Source organism: Heloderma suspectum, chromosome 4 (genome assembly GCF_057233095.1).
Source record: "Heloderma suspectum isolate Gila_16-S chromosome 4, 16-S_ref, whole genome shotgun sequence".
Taxonomy (NCBI): Eukaryota; Metazoa; Chordata; class Lepidosauria; order Squamata; family Helodermatidae; genus Heloderma; species Heloderma suspectum.
This window is the reverse complement of record NC_139461.1, coordinates 45,561,648-45,580,297: the sequence shown is the minus strand read 5'-3', so window position 1 is coordinate 45,580,297 and position 18,650 is coordinate 45,561,648. Positions and strand designations below refer to the sequence as shown.

At 42.5% G+C, this 18,650-nt stretch overlaps 1 protein-coding gene across 7 annotated transcripts in view; it reads right to left on the bottom strand.

Annotated features, from left to right (window-relative positions):
* The window catches only part of RUNX1T1 (RUNX1 partner transcriptional co-repressor 1), a 218,973-nt gene that overhangs the window by 39,067 nt on the left and 161,256 nt on the right, over positions 1 to 18,650 (bottom strand). For all 7 annotated transcript variants that reach the window (XM_084849143.1, XM_084849149.1, XM_084849148.1 and 4 more), the window contains 4 exons: positions 16,033 to 16,283; positions 14,079 to 14,164; positions 9,956 to 10,151; positions 1,127 to 1,195 (listed from right to left, as the gene is read on the bottom strand). In XM_084849143.1, coding sequence (XP_084705269.1) covers positions 1,127 to 1,195; positions 9,956 to 10,151; positions 14,079 to 14,164; positions 16,033 to 16,283 — 602 coding nt within the window. The remainder of the gene's footprint in view (positions 1 to 1,126; positions 1,196 to 9,955; positions 10,152 to 14,078; positions 14,165 to 16,032; positions 16,284 to 18,650) is intronic.

The window sequence follows — 18,650 nt, the reverse complement described above, 5'->3', positions numbered from 1 at the left end:
GGGCACTTGCCAAAGGAGTGCCCCTGCTCACACCTCCCCCCGAACCTGTGCTCAGGCTATCCACGAGTTTGGTGAGTTCCCTGGGCTCACTGCGAACCCACTGCTGAGCGCCGCCATTTTCATGCATTTGATTTCTGCCCAAAACAGGAAGTTAAAATGCGCATATTCAAATATGCGCAGTTTGGAGCTGGGAAAGATAATCACAATATTAGAGGGATTATACCTCTAATGTTGCACTTATTTAGCTTTCCCAGCTCCAAACTGCGTATATTTGCATACACACATTTTTTTAGCTTCCTGTTTTGCGCAGAAATCAAAGGCACGAAAATGGCAGCGCTCACTGAACGGGATCACGGTGAGTACTGGGGAGCGTGAGCGGGCACGAGTGGGGGGCGAACAAGGACAGTATCTCGGCGGGCGCAGTTCGGGGGTCGCAGGCAGGGGTTGCCCGACAAATTCCCGAACCCAGTCAGGCACCTGCGACATCCCTAGTTCTTAAAGCACTTCTGGTTGCACATGGTTGGGCACCAGATTTTGGTCTGATTCAGCATTGCTCTTATGTTCTTAATATGCTGTTGTTGTTGGCAGTAGGAGCAACAGTGACAGATTTTCTCTGGGCTGAACTAACTGGATTGACTACAATTAATTCTAGATCTGTCTTCCATCTAAAGCATGAACATGCCAATGCAAATGGTTCAGGTTTGCAGATACAAAACAATGACATTCTCTGCAGATACTGCTTTCTGAATTAAGACTTGTATTTTGCTTTATAATAGTAAACCATTACAATAATCATTAATATAAATGCTCAGATTGTACTATAACTTTCACAGAAGGAAATGTGATATAAGCCCTGAAAATTATCTGTTTATTATCTAGGTTTCTTTCTTTTTTAAATACCATATTGACATCCCCTTATCTTCAGATGTATATGCTGCTGTAATTAAAACAATTCTATGTTCTGATATGTTCCAGCTTAAGGTTATTAATTGAAACTTTAGTTTATTAGTAGCATGCCTTTCTTTTTTCTTTTCTTTTCTTTTTTTAAAAAAATCTTTATATCAGAGCATTAACAAATGCACACAGCTGCCAAACTGCTATGCTCATGTTTTTAAACAATTCTTACCAGCTTTCTTCCAGATCTCTTCTGGCACATATCCAGAAGCAGGCCTGTGAAGGAATTCCCGATGTGACTCTATAAGAAGCAGGGGGAGGGATAAGGGAAACAAAAAGAATATAATAAATAATGGTTAAACAGAACTTTTTTTAAAAATGCCCTCTCTTTGATGCTTCCATCAATGAAGTGCAAATATAACCCTAACAATAAAGCTATTACTTCCAATTCTCTTATAGAACAGATCAATTGGGTCACCCTAAATTGATCTGGCATAATTCTGTTCCTCACTAACATATAAATGTCTTAAGGCCAGCCAAGTGACAGCTTCTTCATACCTCTCCTTTTGCTTTCATCTTTAATCAAACTTTTTAAAAATAATTTATTAAGACAATATGTTACATTTGAAGATTTGTTTTGTGGGAAACCCCCATATTGGCTTTAGCTGCAATATTCAAAAATTAAAGAAGGAAATATTTTGCTTGACCTTTCCTATAAGAGTCAGCAACTGGGTCCCATTATAAGGTGTGGGAAGGCAAGAATTTGTGAGCATAAACCAAACTTGGGAATCAAGATTCTTGATTCAATAACAATGGGAAAGTCCCAGATGTACTGGCAGCCCTTAAACACTGGATTGTGGTAAGAAGCTACAAATCCATGGGTTGTATCCAACAGCTGTTCTGTGCTAGTGGAAAGTACTTCCACTCATGTACGGTGGGGCATCTGAGTTTTGCTGATCGCTCCATCCACTACAGCCTCTTGTGCCCCCAAGAAATTGCTCATGAAGCTTGGGGGACACTCCCAAACAGTATTGGATATGGTGTGGAGGGCTGCAGTCAGTAAGTGGGATTGGCGAAAATCTGGCACCCAGCCTTGTACAACCAGAAGTGCTTTAAGAATGTAAGAAGAGCCATGGGCCCACCTAGTCCAGCATTCCGTCCACACAGTGGCCAACCAGCTGACTGTGGGAAACTACAAGTACGACATGATGGCAGTAGCACCCTCCTGCTCCTCAGTAACTGGTATGTGCATAGGCATACTGCCTCTGACAAGACTAGTAGCCATTGACAGCCTTCTCCTCCAGGAATTTGTCTAACCCCCTTTTAGAGCCACCCAAATTGGTGGCCATCACTACGTCTTATGGTAGCAAATTCTGTAGTTTAAACATGTGCTGTGTGAAGAAGTCCTTCCTTTTATCTGTCCTGAATCTCCAATCAGCTGGGGTACTAATATTATGAGAGAGGGAGAAAAAATGTCTCCCTATCTACTTTCTCTACATCATGCATAATTTTGTACACTTCTATCAAGTCTTCCCTTACTCGCCTTTTTTCTAAGCTAAACAGTCCCAGACTAATAAGGATGTTGCTCCAGCCTCTTGATCATTTCACTTGCCTTTTCCTGCACTTTTCCCAACTCTATAATATCTTTTTTTTATGTGCAGTGACCAGAACTGAACGCAGTATTCCAAGTGTGGTTGCACCATGGATTTGTATAAGGGCAGTTTGATATTGGCATTTTTACTTTCAACACCTTTCCTAATTATGCCTAACATGGAATTTACCTTTTCACGGCAGTCACACACTGGGTTGACTCTTTCATTGAGCTGTCCACCACAACCCAAGATCTCTTTCTTGTTAGTTACTACTAGCACCTTTCCTATCAGTGTATATGTGAAGTTGGCATTTTTTTGCCCCAGTGTTCATCACTTTACATGTGCTTACAGTGAACTTCATTTGCCATTCTGATGCCTATTTTCCCAGTTTGGAGAGATCCTTCTGGAGTCCTTGCAATCCCTTTTTGTTTTAACCACCCTAAATAATTGGGTGTTATCAGCAAGCATGGCCACCTCACTGCTCACTCCCCATTTCAGATCATTTATGAACAAGTGAAAAGCATTGGTTCCAATACAGATCCCTGTGGGACCCCAGTTTACATCCCTCCATTGCGAGAATTTACCGTTTATTCCTACTCTTTGCTTTCTGTTATTTAACCAGCTACTGATCCATAAGAGGCCTTCTCCTCTTATTCTATGACTGCTACATTTGCTTAGTGGTCTTTCCACTAACACAAAACCACCATTGGATACAACCCCATGTCAGTAGTTGAAAGATATGTGTGGCTTTTAGATGTCAAAGCTGCTGGAAGATCAGCATTTTTCTAAAGCGTAGGAGGGAATTAAGATGGGCGATGCTGCAATTTTGTCCTCCTATTAACATTTTACCAAAGTGCTGGCTTAAGAAAACAGCCTGTCACGTGGTAGATCAGTCTCTGGACTATACTCTTTTAGACTGCAGGTGGAGTGCTTTATTGCTGCTCCTATGTAACAAGACGCCCTGGCATAGATCCCTAGATGTCAGGGATCCTAGATATTCTAGCCTAATCTTCTCTGTGATGTGGTAAATGTATTTGTGGGAGAACAATCAAAGATGCAATTTCCATGTCTACAGTCTGATGTGGGCCCGTCCAGGAACAATTTTTATCATGTGATGAGCTGTTTATCTAGACTGGGCCAAAGTCATGCTGTCAAGTGTAAAAGTTTCACCAAAACAGTACAGTAATTTCTTCACAAAATCCAAGACCTGAAAGGTCTCCTCTTTTGTTCCAATGTTGTCTTTTGAAGGAAAAGGGTATTAGCATTTGTTTACCAAGCAAGCAAATGAATAAGTTAATGAAAAGTGTTTGAAAGTAGAACATTAAGCCACTAACAGCTCCAATATTAATATTAGCATTATCAAATATTATTGTAATGCCAAGACAACATCACATTTATGATTGATAGGTCAGTGCAATAGCCATTGCCTCCCCACTGCTTACTTGCTGCCGCAGGAAATTTTAGGAACAGGGCATATGAGCCTATGTTAATCAAAATAATGTGAAGGCATGTGCTAGATAGTTTACATACTTGCATACTGTAGGTGTCACTTCCTTGCACTCTCTTGCAATGTTAAAAATCAAATTACGTTTAATTAGAATTCTTTACTCTGGAATGAACCCAACTATCAGGTGATAACACACAGCAGCTAAAAACCAAACAGGTAACTGGGATATTTTTGTTAAGTACCCAGGAAAAGGTGATTCATAGCTGAATGCATATCACAGATGATGTAGAGCAGGGAAATAAATCATGTTTGTTGAATCTGGAAGGTTTTATAACAAAGTCCACAGTAAGCTCCCAATGTGGCAGGCAGAGAAGATACCTCCTTACAATTTTATTAATCACTGCGGGCTAAATCTAGATTCCACTGAAATCAATAGCAAAGCAGACACTAATTTCAGTAGGTTATGGGCTGTTCAGTAAAGGAAGGAACATGAAACAAGAGCTTTAACTGAAGTTGTTTGGAAACATTTTGATTATGGCAGCAGTGCTGGCTCCAGATACCCCTTTGATAGTAGCACATGGCAGTAGGCAACTCTGAGCAGTACTTGGTGCCTAGGTGTAGCTGCCATTTAAATTTCTGACAATGCTTTGGAGCAACACTATGCTTGGAGGAATTGTGGGAAGTTTAAATGCTGGCTAAATCTAGTTGCCCAACACTGCTTGGAGTGCTGGGCTGGAAAAAATGTTTTCAAAAGGGGAACCCAAGGGATGTTTCAGTGGTGGGCTCTGGGTGTTGTTGAAGGATGTTGGGTACTGATGCTAACCCTACATGGCTGAACAAAAATGTGCCATAGTTTGAAGCAAAACACTCCCATTTTTACTACTTATTATTATGAAATAGAAAATCCATAACTACATCTTAAAATTGTTGAGGCAGATTTGTACTTTGGATAGTTCAGGAATGAATGGCAACAGGGGTATTTGGGACTCTACAGCCACACATTTGCTTTGCTGACTGCTACTCAGTACACTACCTTACTATATTCACTGGACAGAATCTATGCAATAAAATTGTGATTTTCACTAAGGCATTTTGATATGATGGTAATGTTGATAAAAATGGAACAAGAGATTCTGTGCTGCTTTGCTTAGGTACACAAGAATAAAAAATAGAATTCAATGACATCATTGCCCAGATTGCCAGCTAATTGGTGCAATTTCCAAGCACAAAGATCAATCAAGCTCATATTCCAACCACAATTCACATAGATAATGAAGCCAAGACTCTGTTAGAAGAATTAAATCAAGAACTTATGAAAGACTTCCATAGGGTTTAATTTTTTTTTTTCTAAACTGGAAAGGGAAGTATGGTATAAAGAATGATGAAAATAATAAGAAACATATTCCTAGGTTTTTAAAATAATTATGAAAGTGGATATGATAAAGCTAGTCTGGGTGGTTTTGTGCATTTTGAGACAAATGTCTCCACAATTCTAGAACAGGAAGTGAGCCAAAGCTTCTAAAAGGACTATGTGCCATGTTAATCACTCTTCTAAGGCAAAGAGTTATGGGATTTAAAGTATGGGAAAAAAATGTTTCAGTCTTATTTCCTTTGAGGATGTTGACATTGTGAAGACCACCATGTTGTCTAGATGCTTGGCCATCTTGGCTGATTAAAGCCAATCACGTGGAACTTAGAGGCATGCCTGCTGAAACAGTCAACACCTCACTTCATGAGGAGAGGGTCCCTTCTTTGTTAACAAAAGTGGTCATTCACTGGTTCAGAAAAAAAAAAGTATTTAGTCAGGGATGATTTAAATGAGTCATGACTGACTTGTTTCAATGGGCCTTTGTCAGGATTAACTTTTGTTGGATCACAGCCACAAAGAACAATAGAAGTGCTCCTTGGGTGTAAAAGAGGGTCACATTTTCAAAGTCAAATCTGACCCCCCCCCCCAAGTAAAGTATTAAAGAAGGGAGTAGAGGAATTTCTGCAACAACCCAAGATATACTACTTTGAAAATGGCAGCAGTCTAATCATAGCTAGCTTTAGAGAATGGAAGAGACCTAGTGACTTATTTCGAACTGAACTACTAGATCAATCGTTTGTAGATATCAATCTGGAGCTATGTATAGAGCTGGAGTAAAAAACTGAGAAGAAAACATAATAAAAGGCATATAGAATTGTAGTGGATTTTAGAATACCCTACTGCAATGTCAAGGATGCACATCCTGAAGAAAGTAAAGAAATAAGTCAATTCACAAGATTTGTGAATTGACTTATGAAGATGACAGTGATTTTTTTTTAAAAAGAAAGCCTATCAAAGTAGGTGAAGAACAGAGCATTTCTAACCATATTGCACCTTAAAAAATTTAAGGTGCAATATTTTTCCCTACTTTTATAAGATGAAAAATATTTATCTCCTCAAATAGTTGGCCTATTGTCAAAGTGATGTAAAGTTTTCATGTATACACTGCAAGAGATTAATCAACCTTGAGATCAGGAAATGTTTGTAATTCAGAAAGAAACTGTCAACCTGATTGTGAAGTTCAGGAAGTACAAGAAGCATTTTGGAATTCTGCAGATCATCAGGGAATTTGACGCAACAGAAATAAGCAGTGCTGTAACAAGCATGCCAAGAGAAATGGCATTTTTTGACATCTGAAACAAGACACAGAGGACCCCCACACAAGGGAATATAACCCATGTCCAATCACTACATTCATCTCCATCTCCTTGAGGTTCATTGTATCCCTCAGAGGCAACACAAACTAGTCTTTGTCCACACTTGCATAACCACCATGGGCGAATGATTAAATTGGACTGTGATGGAAGCAGTGGTGGAACTCTTTGGAAGAGACAGAAAATAAAACTTGTAGCCATCTTTGTTGTTGTTGTTCAGTCGTTAAGTAGTGTCCGACTCTTCGTGACCCCATGGACCATAGCACACCAGGCCTTCCTGTCCTCCGCTCTCTCTTGGAGTGTGCTCAAGTTCATATTCATTGCATCGGTGATGCTATCTAGCCATCTCATCCTCTGCCGTCCCCTTCTCCTTTTGCCTTCAATCTTTCCCAGCATCAGGGTCTTTTCCAGTGAGTGTAGCCATCTTACGACCTTGCAAACAAAAGAGCAGGAATGGCAAGCAGTCTTTCAAGCTGCAAAAGGGCATGTCAGAGCTCAAAGTAGGTTAATTGAAGAGCCACACTGCAGCACTCTGACATCCTTCTATTCCACTGCCAACTCTTAGACACTGATGATGTCAGGTAGTTGACCACCCATTACTAAAAATAGGCATGTCGGGTTGGTTTCCTCTATTAAAAGTGACCTCAAATTGGCACAGAGCTGGTATAGCAGTGAACCAACTCATCATATGTGAACTTTGTCTCTGGATCATGCTTGCATGCTCTGTAGTTGAATTAGGCCCAGATGAGCCAGTCTAGCATTTGCTTACAGATCCGGAAGACCCAGTGTAAACAAAGAACTTTCTTGCCCAGAATAGGTGTCCCATTCCTTTTAACAGAGGATAGTTGGTCCTGCGAGCATTCTTTGTCCAAATCAATCTGCTTCCTAAATTGAAACGAATGGAGTAATCTGTTGCCAAGATAGCTCCATGTGCAAGGATCTAGACTGGGGTAAAGGTTTTTGAGCGTTACTCCTCAAATTACGTATCTATCTCTGCCTAACACACCCTTTGTGCATCTTCAAGTAAATAAATAACCCATCAGTGAGGTTCCAGGTTACATACACAATACAGAAAACCAAGAAGAGACAGGGCCATAGCTCAGTGGCAGGAGGTTCCAGGTTCAATCCCTGGAATCCCCAGGCAGGGATAGAAAAGCCCCCTGGAAAGCTGCTGCCAATAATTCTTGTTGTTTGCACCACACAACAGTCCACTGTTGGTTATTTACTCATGGTGAGGCTGTGATGCATCATGAGCCGTTTTGAATATGCAACCTCTGTGTCGTGCGAACCCGGCGAGTGTTGGTTATGCAAGTGTTAAACAACCCTCACATAACCCGGGGTCTATTTTAAGGTTAAATAACCCACACGTAGCCATGGGGTGTCATCTGAACCTGGTCAGTGTAGCCAATACTGAGATAGACGGACCAATGGCCTGACCCTGCACAAGGCAACTTTCTATGTTCCTGCCTTCCTACAAAACCTTCATTGATAACTTACGGTGTTTACTGCAGCACATGATATATTAAGCAGAATTCCTGGTTAAGAGGATGAAAATCAAATACTGTACATAATGTTAAATACATTCCTCCAAAAGTGCCTGAATAAAGTGACAGATTATTAACATGATTGCCTATCACTTTCCATCAAGTGAGTTGTAAATGTGAAGCATGTCTGAGTGATATTTTTATATATGTGGATTATTCAGGACTGAAGCAATTCGACTCTCCTACCTTCCAAGCAAACATTTGATTTAAGCACTTCTTTTATTTTGCACAACAACAGACTGAACCAATTGTAACTTTCTGACATAACTTAGCCTAAGTGTATATGCAGGTATGAGTAGTGTATACAAATGTGAAATGTTTATCTGATTTATTCTAAAACTAGTATATGAATAATCTTTACTACTATTCAATCATTGAAGTTGCAATAGGCTTTTGGGGTGGGGGAGAGATTAAAAAAGTACATTTGCACCTGGTATTGTCTACTTCAAGTCTGAGGCAGAGATGTCTCTTGCTCCTCATACCTGAGTTATATTTAACTGAAAGTGCCTGGGACTGAGCATGGTATCTTCTGCATGCATCTGCTACAGTCCCTCGCCTCAGAGCAGGTTTTGTTTATTAGAAAGGACATTAACGCAGAGAAGAGAATATCACATGAGAATCAGTTATTTGCCTTGCACCAGTAGGTTGAACCAGATCCTTTCAGCAAGGAAAATCAAGTTGCATCCATTTTACATATGGAATACTGTCACCCAGTGCAAAACTTGCACAGAACTATCTGGGTGATATTTTTCCTTCTTTCACTCATGGTCCTCTGTATCAGAGTCCGTATAATAAAGCCCCCAAACAGGCAGATAATAGTGATGGTTGAAACTGATCTACAGAATGGGGACCAATACAAATCATAAAGAGGTGTGTGGGAAAGACATAAAGGCATAACAGATGGCCCTCCTGTCCTCCACCCAAAACTACTGGAAATGACAAGCTGGTAATTTTTACAGGGTAGATTAGCTCATTAAAATGACAAAGGGGAATCTGTGACATTTGCAACATGCCCAGGAAAAAAGCAATATTGATACATTGTGTTGGCCTTAATTAAATTTTTGGAGAGCTGCTTCTTTTCTTTCTTTCTTTCTTTCTTTCTTTCTTTCTTTCTTTCTTTCTTTCTTTCAACATACGGTGGCCATGATCCACCAGTTTCCCTGTAGGCTGGAGGAGTACCTGCAACACTTGTTACCCTCATAGACACTCAGAAATTGTTGGCCCTCCTGTCTATAGCGTTATTCCTCTTTTGTTAAACTGTACCATTGATAACACAATCTAGGACAAATATTATTGCTATTCTTGGGACAAAATTAAACAAGCTCTGTCTGTCTGTCTCTCTCTCTGGATGACTATGCCTTTTATCTGATGCTGGAATTTAAACAGAAACCACAAATGAATGGCACATGTTTGGTAGAAGTTTTAATATTTTGCAGCTGAAAGATAGATATCTAAGTGAGAACAGAGTGGCATCCAAGGTAGTTATTTTGGCTACCAGTTCACGCTCTGTTTATTGGCAATGTTTTCTTCCTTATGCTAATAAAAAGAACAGACTAATATGCCTAATTCAAGTGAGTCTACGGAGCTGAAGGTTGTGTTTCAGTCCAATTTTTCCTTTTATTAGTTTTTTAAATAAGCAGAGCCACCCATGTCATAATCAAGAAATCTGCAAGAAGAAGAAGAAAAAGAAGAAGAGAGAGAAAGAAGGGCAGAGGGCAAATTCTAAGGAGTACAGCACTGTAAGAAAAATCCATGGATGCTCTTATATATTTCCAATTTTAAAGTAGACACAGTACCTAAAGGGACGGGATCTGGATTCACTGGACTCTGCTGCCTGGAATGATTGCTACCATTGCCTTTTTTTAAATCCTCTGCATCACTGTACCGCCGTATCCAGTAATTAAGTTCCTCCCGGTCAGCTTCCTGACATCGCCGTAGCACAGTGAGAGATCGCCTTGTTTTTTCCACCATGTCCATGATGCAGTTTAAGAGCTAGAGGTCAGAAATGGAAAGTGGGTGATAAGATTTATTGGCTTATTACATTTATATCCTGCCCATCTTCCAAGGAGCTCAAGGCACCACACATGGTTTGTCATCCCACATGGTTTGTCAACCCCTGCCACATACACTTTTACTCACATGACAGACCTGCGAGGTTGGTTCAGCTGAAAGTAGGGATGTCAGAGAATTTCTCCACGAACGTATCACGGCTGACTTTGAAGAAAAAAAAAAAAGCATGTATGCAAATGGCGGCGCCCATGGGCGCCGCCATTTGCGTTCCTTATTTTGGCACGTGTAGTCTACGTAAACATTTACGTAGACTACGGCGAAAATAAGGGGGACGCAAATAGCGTTCCCCTTATTTTCGCTGTAGCCTACGTAAATGTTTACGTAGACTACACGTGCCAAAATAAGGAACGCAAATGGCGGCGCCCATGGGCGCCGCCATTTGCGTACGCGCTTTTGTTTTTGTTTTAAAAGTCAGCCGTGATAGGCTACGTAAACATTTACGTAGCCTATCATGGCTGACTGCAGGGACGCAAACGGCAGCGGCAGCTACAGCCGCCGCCATTTGCGTCCCAGCAGGAGAGGAGGTTTCGTGGCTGGAGGGATGGGGCGCCTCCCCCCCCGGCCAGAATTTTTTGGGGGAGGGATGGGGCGCCTCCCGCCCGGCCAGAATTTTGGGGGGGAGGGACGGGGCGCCTCCCCCCGACCAGAATTTCAGGGGGAGGGACGGAGTGCCTCCCCCCCACCGCGATGCAAGCTTCGGGATCAGGTAAGGGACTTTCGTCCATCCCTAGCTGAAAGGTAATGCTGGCCCAAAGTGATGGTTTCATGGCTGAGTGGAGGTTTGAACTTGGGTCTCCCTGGGTTTAGTCCAACATTCTAACCACTACTGGCTCTCACTGGTTTATGATTATGTTTTCTCTTTATTCTAACTTGTCTCCCAATAACTCACAAGTTTTGAAGAAATGCATTAGGTTGGCCTTTTGCACCAACTGGCGTCTACCCATTGCATGGGATCTTATAAACCTTATACAGCTCAGTTTTCTGTTACACAGGTGTCAGGAAAGCTGCTGCAGCAGCAAAGCTCCTTCCCATGCCACTGAAGTGATGCAAGCAGCCGAGGGTCATGTGAGAATTGCCCATTCTGTGGCTTTTCCCCATGCTAGGATTGCCCCAGTTTTCATGGGTGATGCTGGTGTGGAGAGCAGCATCAGCATGGGCTCCTCCAATGTGGCCTGGGACATCTCTCATGCTACTTCAACAATCTGGGAGGAAGCAATGTAATATGTGGAGAAGGCCTTAGCTGAGACAGCCTCCTTGAATATTATTCCTAGTTGAATGGAAATGCCTATGTAGCATATTACTTATAAAGTGTGATACAGCCACCACCACCAGTGTTTATACAGTGCAATTCAAGTGACCAAGTGCTTCACATACCCTGTCTCAATATCCAGGTAAGGTAGGGGCATATGTTTATTCTGTCTGTCTGTCTGTCTGTCCATTTGACATCAATCTATATTATATATTAATTATATTACTAAGCAGTTTACAAAATTTGAGATTAACATACATCATAATAAATACAGAAAACTCATCAGTTACAGTGTTTAAAATATTTAAAACCAAAGCTAAAAGAACAATAATTAGTAAGCAAACTAACTGGGCAGCACAATCATTTGGGAAAGCTTGTGTAAGAGGCACCTTTACACGCCTTTTAACAGGCCCCTAAAATATGCCACAGTTGGCGTCTCATGAATACCAAGAGGGATGGCATTCCGTAAGGTGGGTGCCACCATGGAGGACGCCTGCTTCTTGGTTGCCACCCAATGACAATCTAAAGGTTGTGGTACAACCAGTAAGGCCTCCTCTGATGGTCTTAGGGATCACGCAGGCCGATATTGGGGAAGTCGATCTTCTGGGTGATGTCCTTACACCAACGATGCAAATGGGATGGCTAAGGCTGAGTGACTGCAGCTTGTCTAAGACAATTCAGGATGTTCAAGACTGAGAAGAAGTTTGAACTGGCACTTTCCATCTCATAATCTTTGACTATCTGCTACATCAGCTCAGCTCATCCATGTGATAAACCCAACTTCCTAACCTTGCAGCCTGTGGTTGCCTGTATGATCAAGTAGATAAAGTACATAAGAAACCCTCCAGGCCACAAGCATATATGGATTCACATGCAAATCTTTATAATTTTCCTTATGCTGTGCAGGAAGATGATGATGATGATGATGATTCATTACATTTCTAGGGATGTACTAAAGTCACTTAGCTTTTTGACGGGGTGATTCGCGGTGGGGGGGAGGCACTCCGCACCTCCCCCCGAAATCCTAATCCGTCCGGCTCCACTCCGCAGATATTCTGCGGAGCTGTCAGCCAGGGCTACCCACAGCCGGACATCTGGCCGCTGGGCAGCCTTCCGGAAAAAAAACAACAGCGTACGCAAATGGCAGTGGCTACGGCAGCTGCCATTTGCGTTCCCTTTTTTTCGCTGTTTTAGCCTACGTAAATGTTTACGTAAGCTATTACGGCAAAAAAAAGGGGAACGCAAATAGCGTAGTGGGCGCTATTTGCGTTCCTTTCCCCCCCCGTCGTAATAGCTTACGTAAATATTTACGTAGGCTAAAACAGCGGAAAAAAAAGGAATGCAAATAGCTCCCACTACATTATTTGCATTCCCCTTTTTTTCGCCGTAATAGCTTACGTAAACATTTACGTAGGCTAAAACAGCGAAAAAAAGGGAACGCAAATGGCGGCCGCCATAGCCGCCGCCAATTGTGTATGCTGTTTTTTTTTTTTTTTTAGCTTGCCATGATGTGGTGGCCGCCATTTGCGTGGCTGCCTTTGCCATGATAGGCTACGTAAATACTTATGTAGACTATCACGGCAGCCTGGCTGGATGCAAATGGCGGCCACTATGGCGGCTGCCATTTGAGTCTGCAGCAGCTGACCAAAAGACCAGCTGTCGCCGCTGGAGCCACCACTGGAGCCGCTGCCGCCGGAACATCCACCCCAGGTAAGCTTCATCCTGGGGGGGATTCCACGGGGGGGGTGGGAGGCTGTTCCACCATGAGTTTCGGGGGGCTGAATGCCAGTGCATTCAGCCTCACTGAAATCTGTGGCAGAATTCTCCGCCATCCCTATACATTTCTATACCACCCAATTGTCAGGATTCCCCTTGCCCCCACTCATCTTCAAACACTGAATCAAACACAGACAAGATGCTTCAATCTACAGCTTTTAATTCCATTACCACAAAGGGTCCTACAGATGCAAATTCTCAGTGACTCTCAGTCTGCAAGGAAATGCCTTCAGGTGGTTCAAAAGGTAGCTACGAAAGTTGCCCACCGTTTGAAAGAAAGGTGGGCTCACTAGCCTAACTTAAGGGATGGGGGGAGGTATCTCTCTTGTGAGGCTTGTAAGTGCTGCTGTTCACGCAGGGCCAATTGGGTAGACTTTCTAAGTTCCGCCCCGGCCATCTCCCTCTTGGCTCTGCATCTGCGCCTTGTATCAATTAATTCAGACTAGCCAAACACCGCCTCTCCCTGTTCGCTGTCTCTCACGGGTGTGTGTGTGCATATGTGACGAGGGACCTTCCTCCAGCTGGACCTTTGAAACCTGAGGGGTCTGCCTATCCATGTCTGGACTAGCCTGGGAACATACCTTCCCCATGTCTGGTGGTTCTTCAGAATCTGAACTACTCTCCCACTCCCTGCACTCAGAAGCACTCCTGACACCAATAGCCAAAGCTCTCTGGGTGGTTTACAAAAAATTAAAAGCTTAAAAATACAACATAAAACATAATATAAAAACTATTTACATACAAGAACTGAACAACTCATCAATGGTGACGTTCCTATATACTTATATTTAGATCAAAATATGCATGTTGGTTATGTTCCTTACATGGTCAAGGTGTTTCCATTCTTCTGCCCATTCTCTGTCTGTTAGCCTATGATCAATCATTTCTTCTTGGCGTGTGCCATGCAACCCTGCCAAAAACAGAACAAAATAAAACAAAATATTAATAGCATTAATAGGAGTCATCTAGCAATAGCTTAATCTTCTGCATAGATCCATTGTAGGCATTCACAGTATTGCCTATTTATGCAATGCAACCATTACAAAATACATTAATTGGATACACCAGGAGTCAAGCAAATCAAAGAAAAAGAGAGGGAACAAGATCACAGGCCCTGAAGTATTAAGAATTTGAAAGTCCCCAATGACAGCTCCAGGGAGGTAGAAAGTCTGTGAAAAGAAACATAGGATTGCCCCAAATGCTGTAATTAAAACAAAGGCACTCATTGGGAATGAATTGTTGTTGATGTTCAGTCGTTAAGTCGTGTCCAACTCTTCGTGACCCCATGGACCATAGCACACCAGGCCTTCCTGTCCTGCGCTCTCTCCCGGAGTGTGCTCAAGTTCATATTCATTGCATCCGTGATGCTATCTAGCCATCTCATCCTCTGCTGTCCCCTTCTCCTTTTCCCTTCAATCTTTCCCAGCATCAGGGTCTTTTCCAGGGAGTTTTGTCTTCGCATTAGGTGGCTAAAATATTTGAGCTTCAGCTTCAGTATCTGTCCTTCCAATGAGCACTCAGGGTTGATTTCCTTTAGGATGGACTGATTTGACTCCCTTGCAGTCCAGGGGACTCGTAAGAGTCTTCTCCAGCACCACAGTTCGAAGGCATCAATTCTTTGGCGCTCAGCCTTCCTTATATAGTCCAGCTCTCACAGCCATACGTTGCTACTCGGAAAACCATAGCTTTGATTATACGAACTTTTGTCGGCAAGGTGATGTCTCTGCTTCTTACTATGCTGTCTAGGTTTGCCAGAGCTTTCCTCCCAAGGAGCAAGCGTCTTTTAATTTCATGGCTACAGTCACCGTCTGCGGTGATCTTGGAGCCCAAGAAAGTAAAATCTGTCACTGCTTCCATTTCTTCCCCTTCTATATGGCAGGAAGTGATGGGGCCACATGCCATGATCTTAGTTGTTTTAATGTTGAGGTTCAGACCAGCTTTTGCACTCTCCGCTTTCACCCTCAACAAGAGGCTCTTTAGATCCTCTTCGCTTTCTGCCATTAGGGTGGTATCGTCTGCGTATCTGAGGTTGTTGATAATTCTCCCGGCAATCTTAATTCCAACCTGTGATTCATCCAACCCAGTGTTTCTCATGATGTACTCTGCATATAAATTAAATAAGCAGGGCAACAATATGCAGCCTTGTCGTACTCCTTTCCCAATTTTGAACCAATCAGTTGTTCCATGTCTGGTTCTTACTGTTGCTTCTTGACCCTTGTACAGGTTTTTTTCAATAGTTCACGCCAGTAGTTCATGCCGTCTTAGGGCACAATCTCCTAGGAAAGTCTCCACTGCAAATTTCTGTTGAACTACACAGATGATAGCAGAAAGCATAACTATGCTTTCCCCCCCACCTTTTTACTTCAATGAGTCATGTAAAAAGATACACCTAGCCCCTATATTTTGACCCTAATCAGAAGGATTTTAAAACAACACCACTTGATAAAACATGAGAGTAAAATAAACAGTTCTATGATTTTCCTATCTAAAAAAAAAGATCAATCATCAGAAATGTTTCTCATTTCTGTTTCTTCTAGATACAAGAAGGAAGGCTAGAACACCTCAAAACTTGAGCATAACTCTTTTCTACCTTTGGTGTGTTATGCAGAGATAGGCAATTTATGGGTGGGATTCTCTCCCCTTCCAAGCTTTCAGACATGCTGCACTGGGTTCAAGGCAAGGATTGTATTATTTCCAGTACATTCCTCTAGTAATACAATAGTACAATGTTTATATAGAACAAAACCAAGATTAAGAGTTTGGAAGAATTTCACTTACCCATAGGTCTGTTTCTGTCCCTGAGGTCCCTGTGGTTGGGGTGTCTATATGAGTCCCTGTAGTGGTGGGCAATGGCCATATCATCCAAACGGTAATGTTGAGGTGGAGGCGGAGTGGGGTGAGGCAGACCATTGGGCTGGTAAGACAAGCCATTATTTGGACTGTACCGCTGGCCTGGGCTAATAGTGCACGGCCGCTTGCTTGGATGCTCTGAGTGCAAAGGCTCTCTGTCAAAGCCATTTTCTTTGGTTCTAAAAAAGAAAGGGATGCAATATATTTGGTTAAGAGGATTTTTCCCCTACAGGAATGTTGAGTGTAACTTTTATAGCACACACAGAAGATTAAACATATTTATTAATTGCTGATATTTATTTTAGACTCTACTAAAAATGGGAGAACAGAGTATTTATTCTAGTTTGTACTCAGCTTTGTCTAAAAGTCAAGCAATAGTCACATACATAAACTGGTAGATGTCCTCCCTTCATGTACATATCTTACTGTAAATGTAATAGAAGCATTTTTTTTCTTCTATTACCCAGTATATGATCCAATTTTTCTGTCTCTTTTATTGCCCAGCATATCAGGGATGGGCAACTTGTGGCCTGCTAGATGATTTGGCCTACAACTCCCATCAGCCTTAGCCAGCACAGGCAATGGTAAGTGATAATGGGAGTTGTAGACCAAAACATCTGGAGGACCAGAAGTTGCCCAGCCCTTCAATATATGGTCCTACTATAGCTACAGATATTTAAGTCTTCTGAGACTTTGCCTCTTGGTATTGTTGCCATGATGACAGAGGAGCCAAGCTCTAGTGAGCAAGATGAGCTCACCAGGTTTTAGCTCTAGGTTTCTGAGATTTCCTCAGAACCTGGAGCTAAACAGGGAGGTGGATAAAACTACCTCCTCCCCAGCCCCAATGTTCTGCTGAAGCCTGGCATTTACCTCCCATTTCTAGCTCCAAGCTGGAGAAGGAAAATGGAGGCACACAGGGTCCCCAACAGACACTCCAAGCTTGGAGCACCTGTCAGGTGCAGACAGAGCAAGCTGACAGACCCCCACCTCTTTCTTCCAGCTTGTACTCGGGAGATATGGAGAGGTGTGGGTGTGACTTTGCAGCCAATGGGTACTCTTAGAGCCAGTCATGAGCCAAGACAGAGCAAGCTGTGCAGAAAAGGGCAAATAAAATGATCAATGGGCTGGAGCAACTCCCCTATGACAGAATATTACAGTAGCTGGGATTGTTTAGTTTGTCAAAAAAGCAAGGAAGAGGAGACATAATAGAGGTGTACAAAATTATGCATGGTGTGGAGAATGTGGATTGAGAGACATTTTTCTCCCTCTCTCATAATACTAGAACCTGGGGTCATCCCATGAAGGTGATTGATGGGACACTCAGGACACATAAAAGGACGTACTTCTCCAGCGCAGAGTCAAACTATGGGATTCATTACCACACGACATAGTGATGGCCACCAATTTGCATAGCTTTAAACGGGGGGTAGACAAATTTCTGGAGGAGAAGGCTATTAACGGCTACTAGTCCTGATGAATCTATGCTACCTCCAGTATCAGAGGCAGTATGCCTATGTACACCAGTTGCTGGGGAGCATGGGTGGGAGGGTGCTCATGCACCTATGTCCTGCTTGTTGGTTTTCCATCGACAGCTGGTTGGCCACTGTATGAATAGAATGCTGGACTAGATAGATACTTGGTCTGATCCAGCATGGCTCTTCCTACATAAGCTCTGCTCTCTCTTCCAGTTCTGAGCTGGGGTGGGGGAGAGGTCTGTAGCCTTGCTCTGCACCCAGTGGGCGCTCCAAGACTGGTTGCACTGACTTGGCACAGAGGCAAAAACCAAGCCTTTAACTCCCTCCAGATATGAACTGTTGGAGAGCAGAGGGTTTTCTCTGCTCCCCTCCAACTTCAAGCTTAAAGCTAGAGAGAGGAGGAGATTTTCCACTCACCTCTTGCTGAGTTTCAGAGACACTGCAGAATGTCAGGACAATCCCCTGCTCTTTGGTTAACTGGCCCCTTGGCCAGTTAAGATTTGTTGACCCCAGGTCATAAATCACAATGTAACCATTTTTTAATGTAAAACCTTGTCAGACACCAGTGGACAGGGGGGAAAAACCCAGTGGTATATATACATCTCCTTAATTTTACATGGGAAACATCACAATTATTTCTCTAACAACCAGAGCATTTTAAAAGTTCCATATTCTGGTGTCTGTGACTTTACAGGTACATTTTGGAAACCCCCTTATGCAAAGGCCATTCTTAAATGTTTACATTTTTATGGTAGCAACTATAACAGATCAGAAGGGGAAAACCCCCACTGCTGTTGAGATGACTGTAACTTTTTCCTACATGAGTCTTGACAGACAGGGTTGAAAGGAAGCTGTGTCATAAAATGTGTATAAAGCAGCACTTTTAAGATGGTCATGCTGCTTCTTGAAATTGGATCCTTTCAAACAAAATGATTTCTGCTATCCTACCGCACAAACACTCAACTATTCTACTTTGAGAACTTTCAGTACTTTTCCTCATCTTATTGTATTAAGTTGCCATTACCCAGGGAGTGGTGGACAATTCTTCCTTTGATAAGCCTGTCAATACTA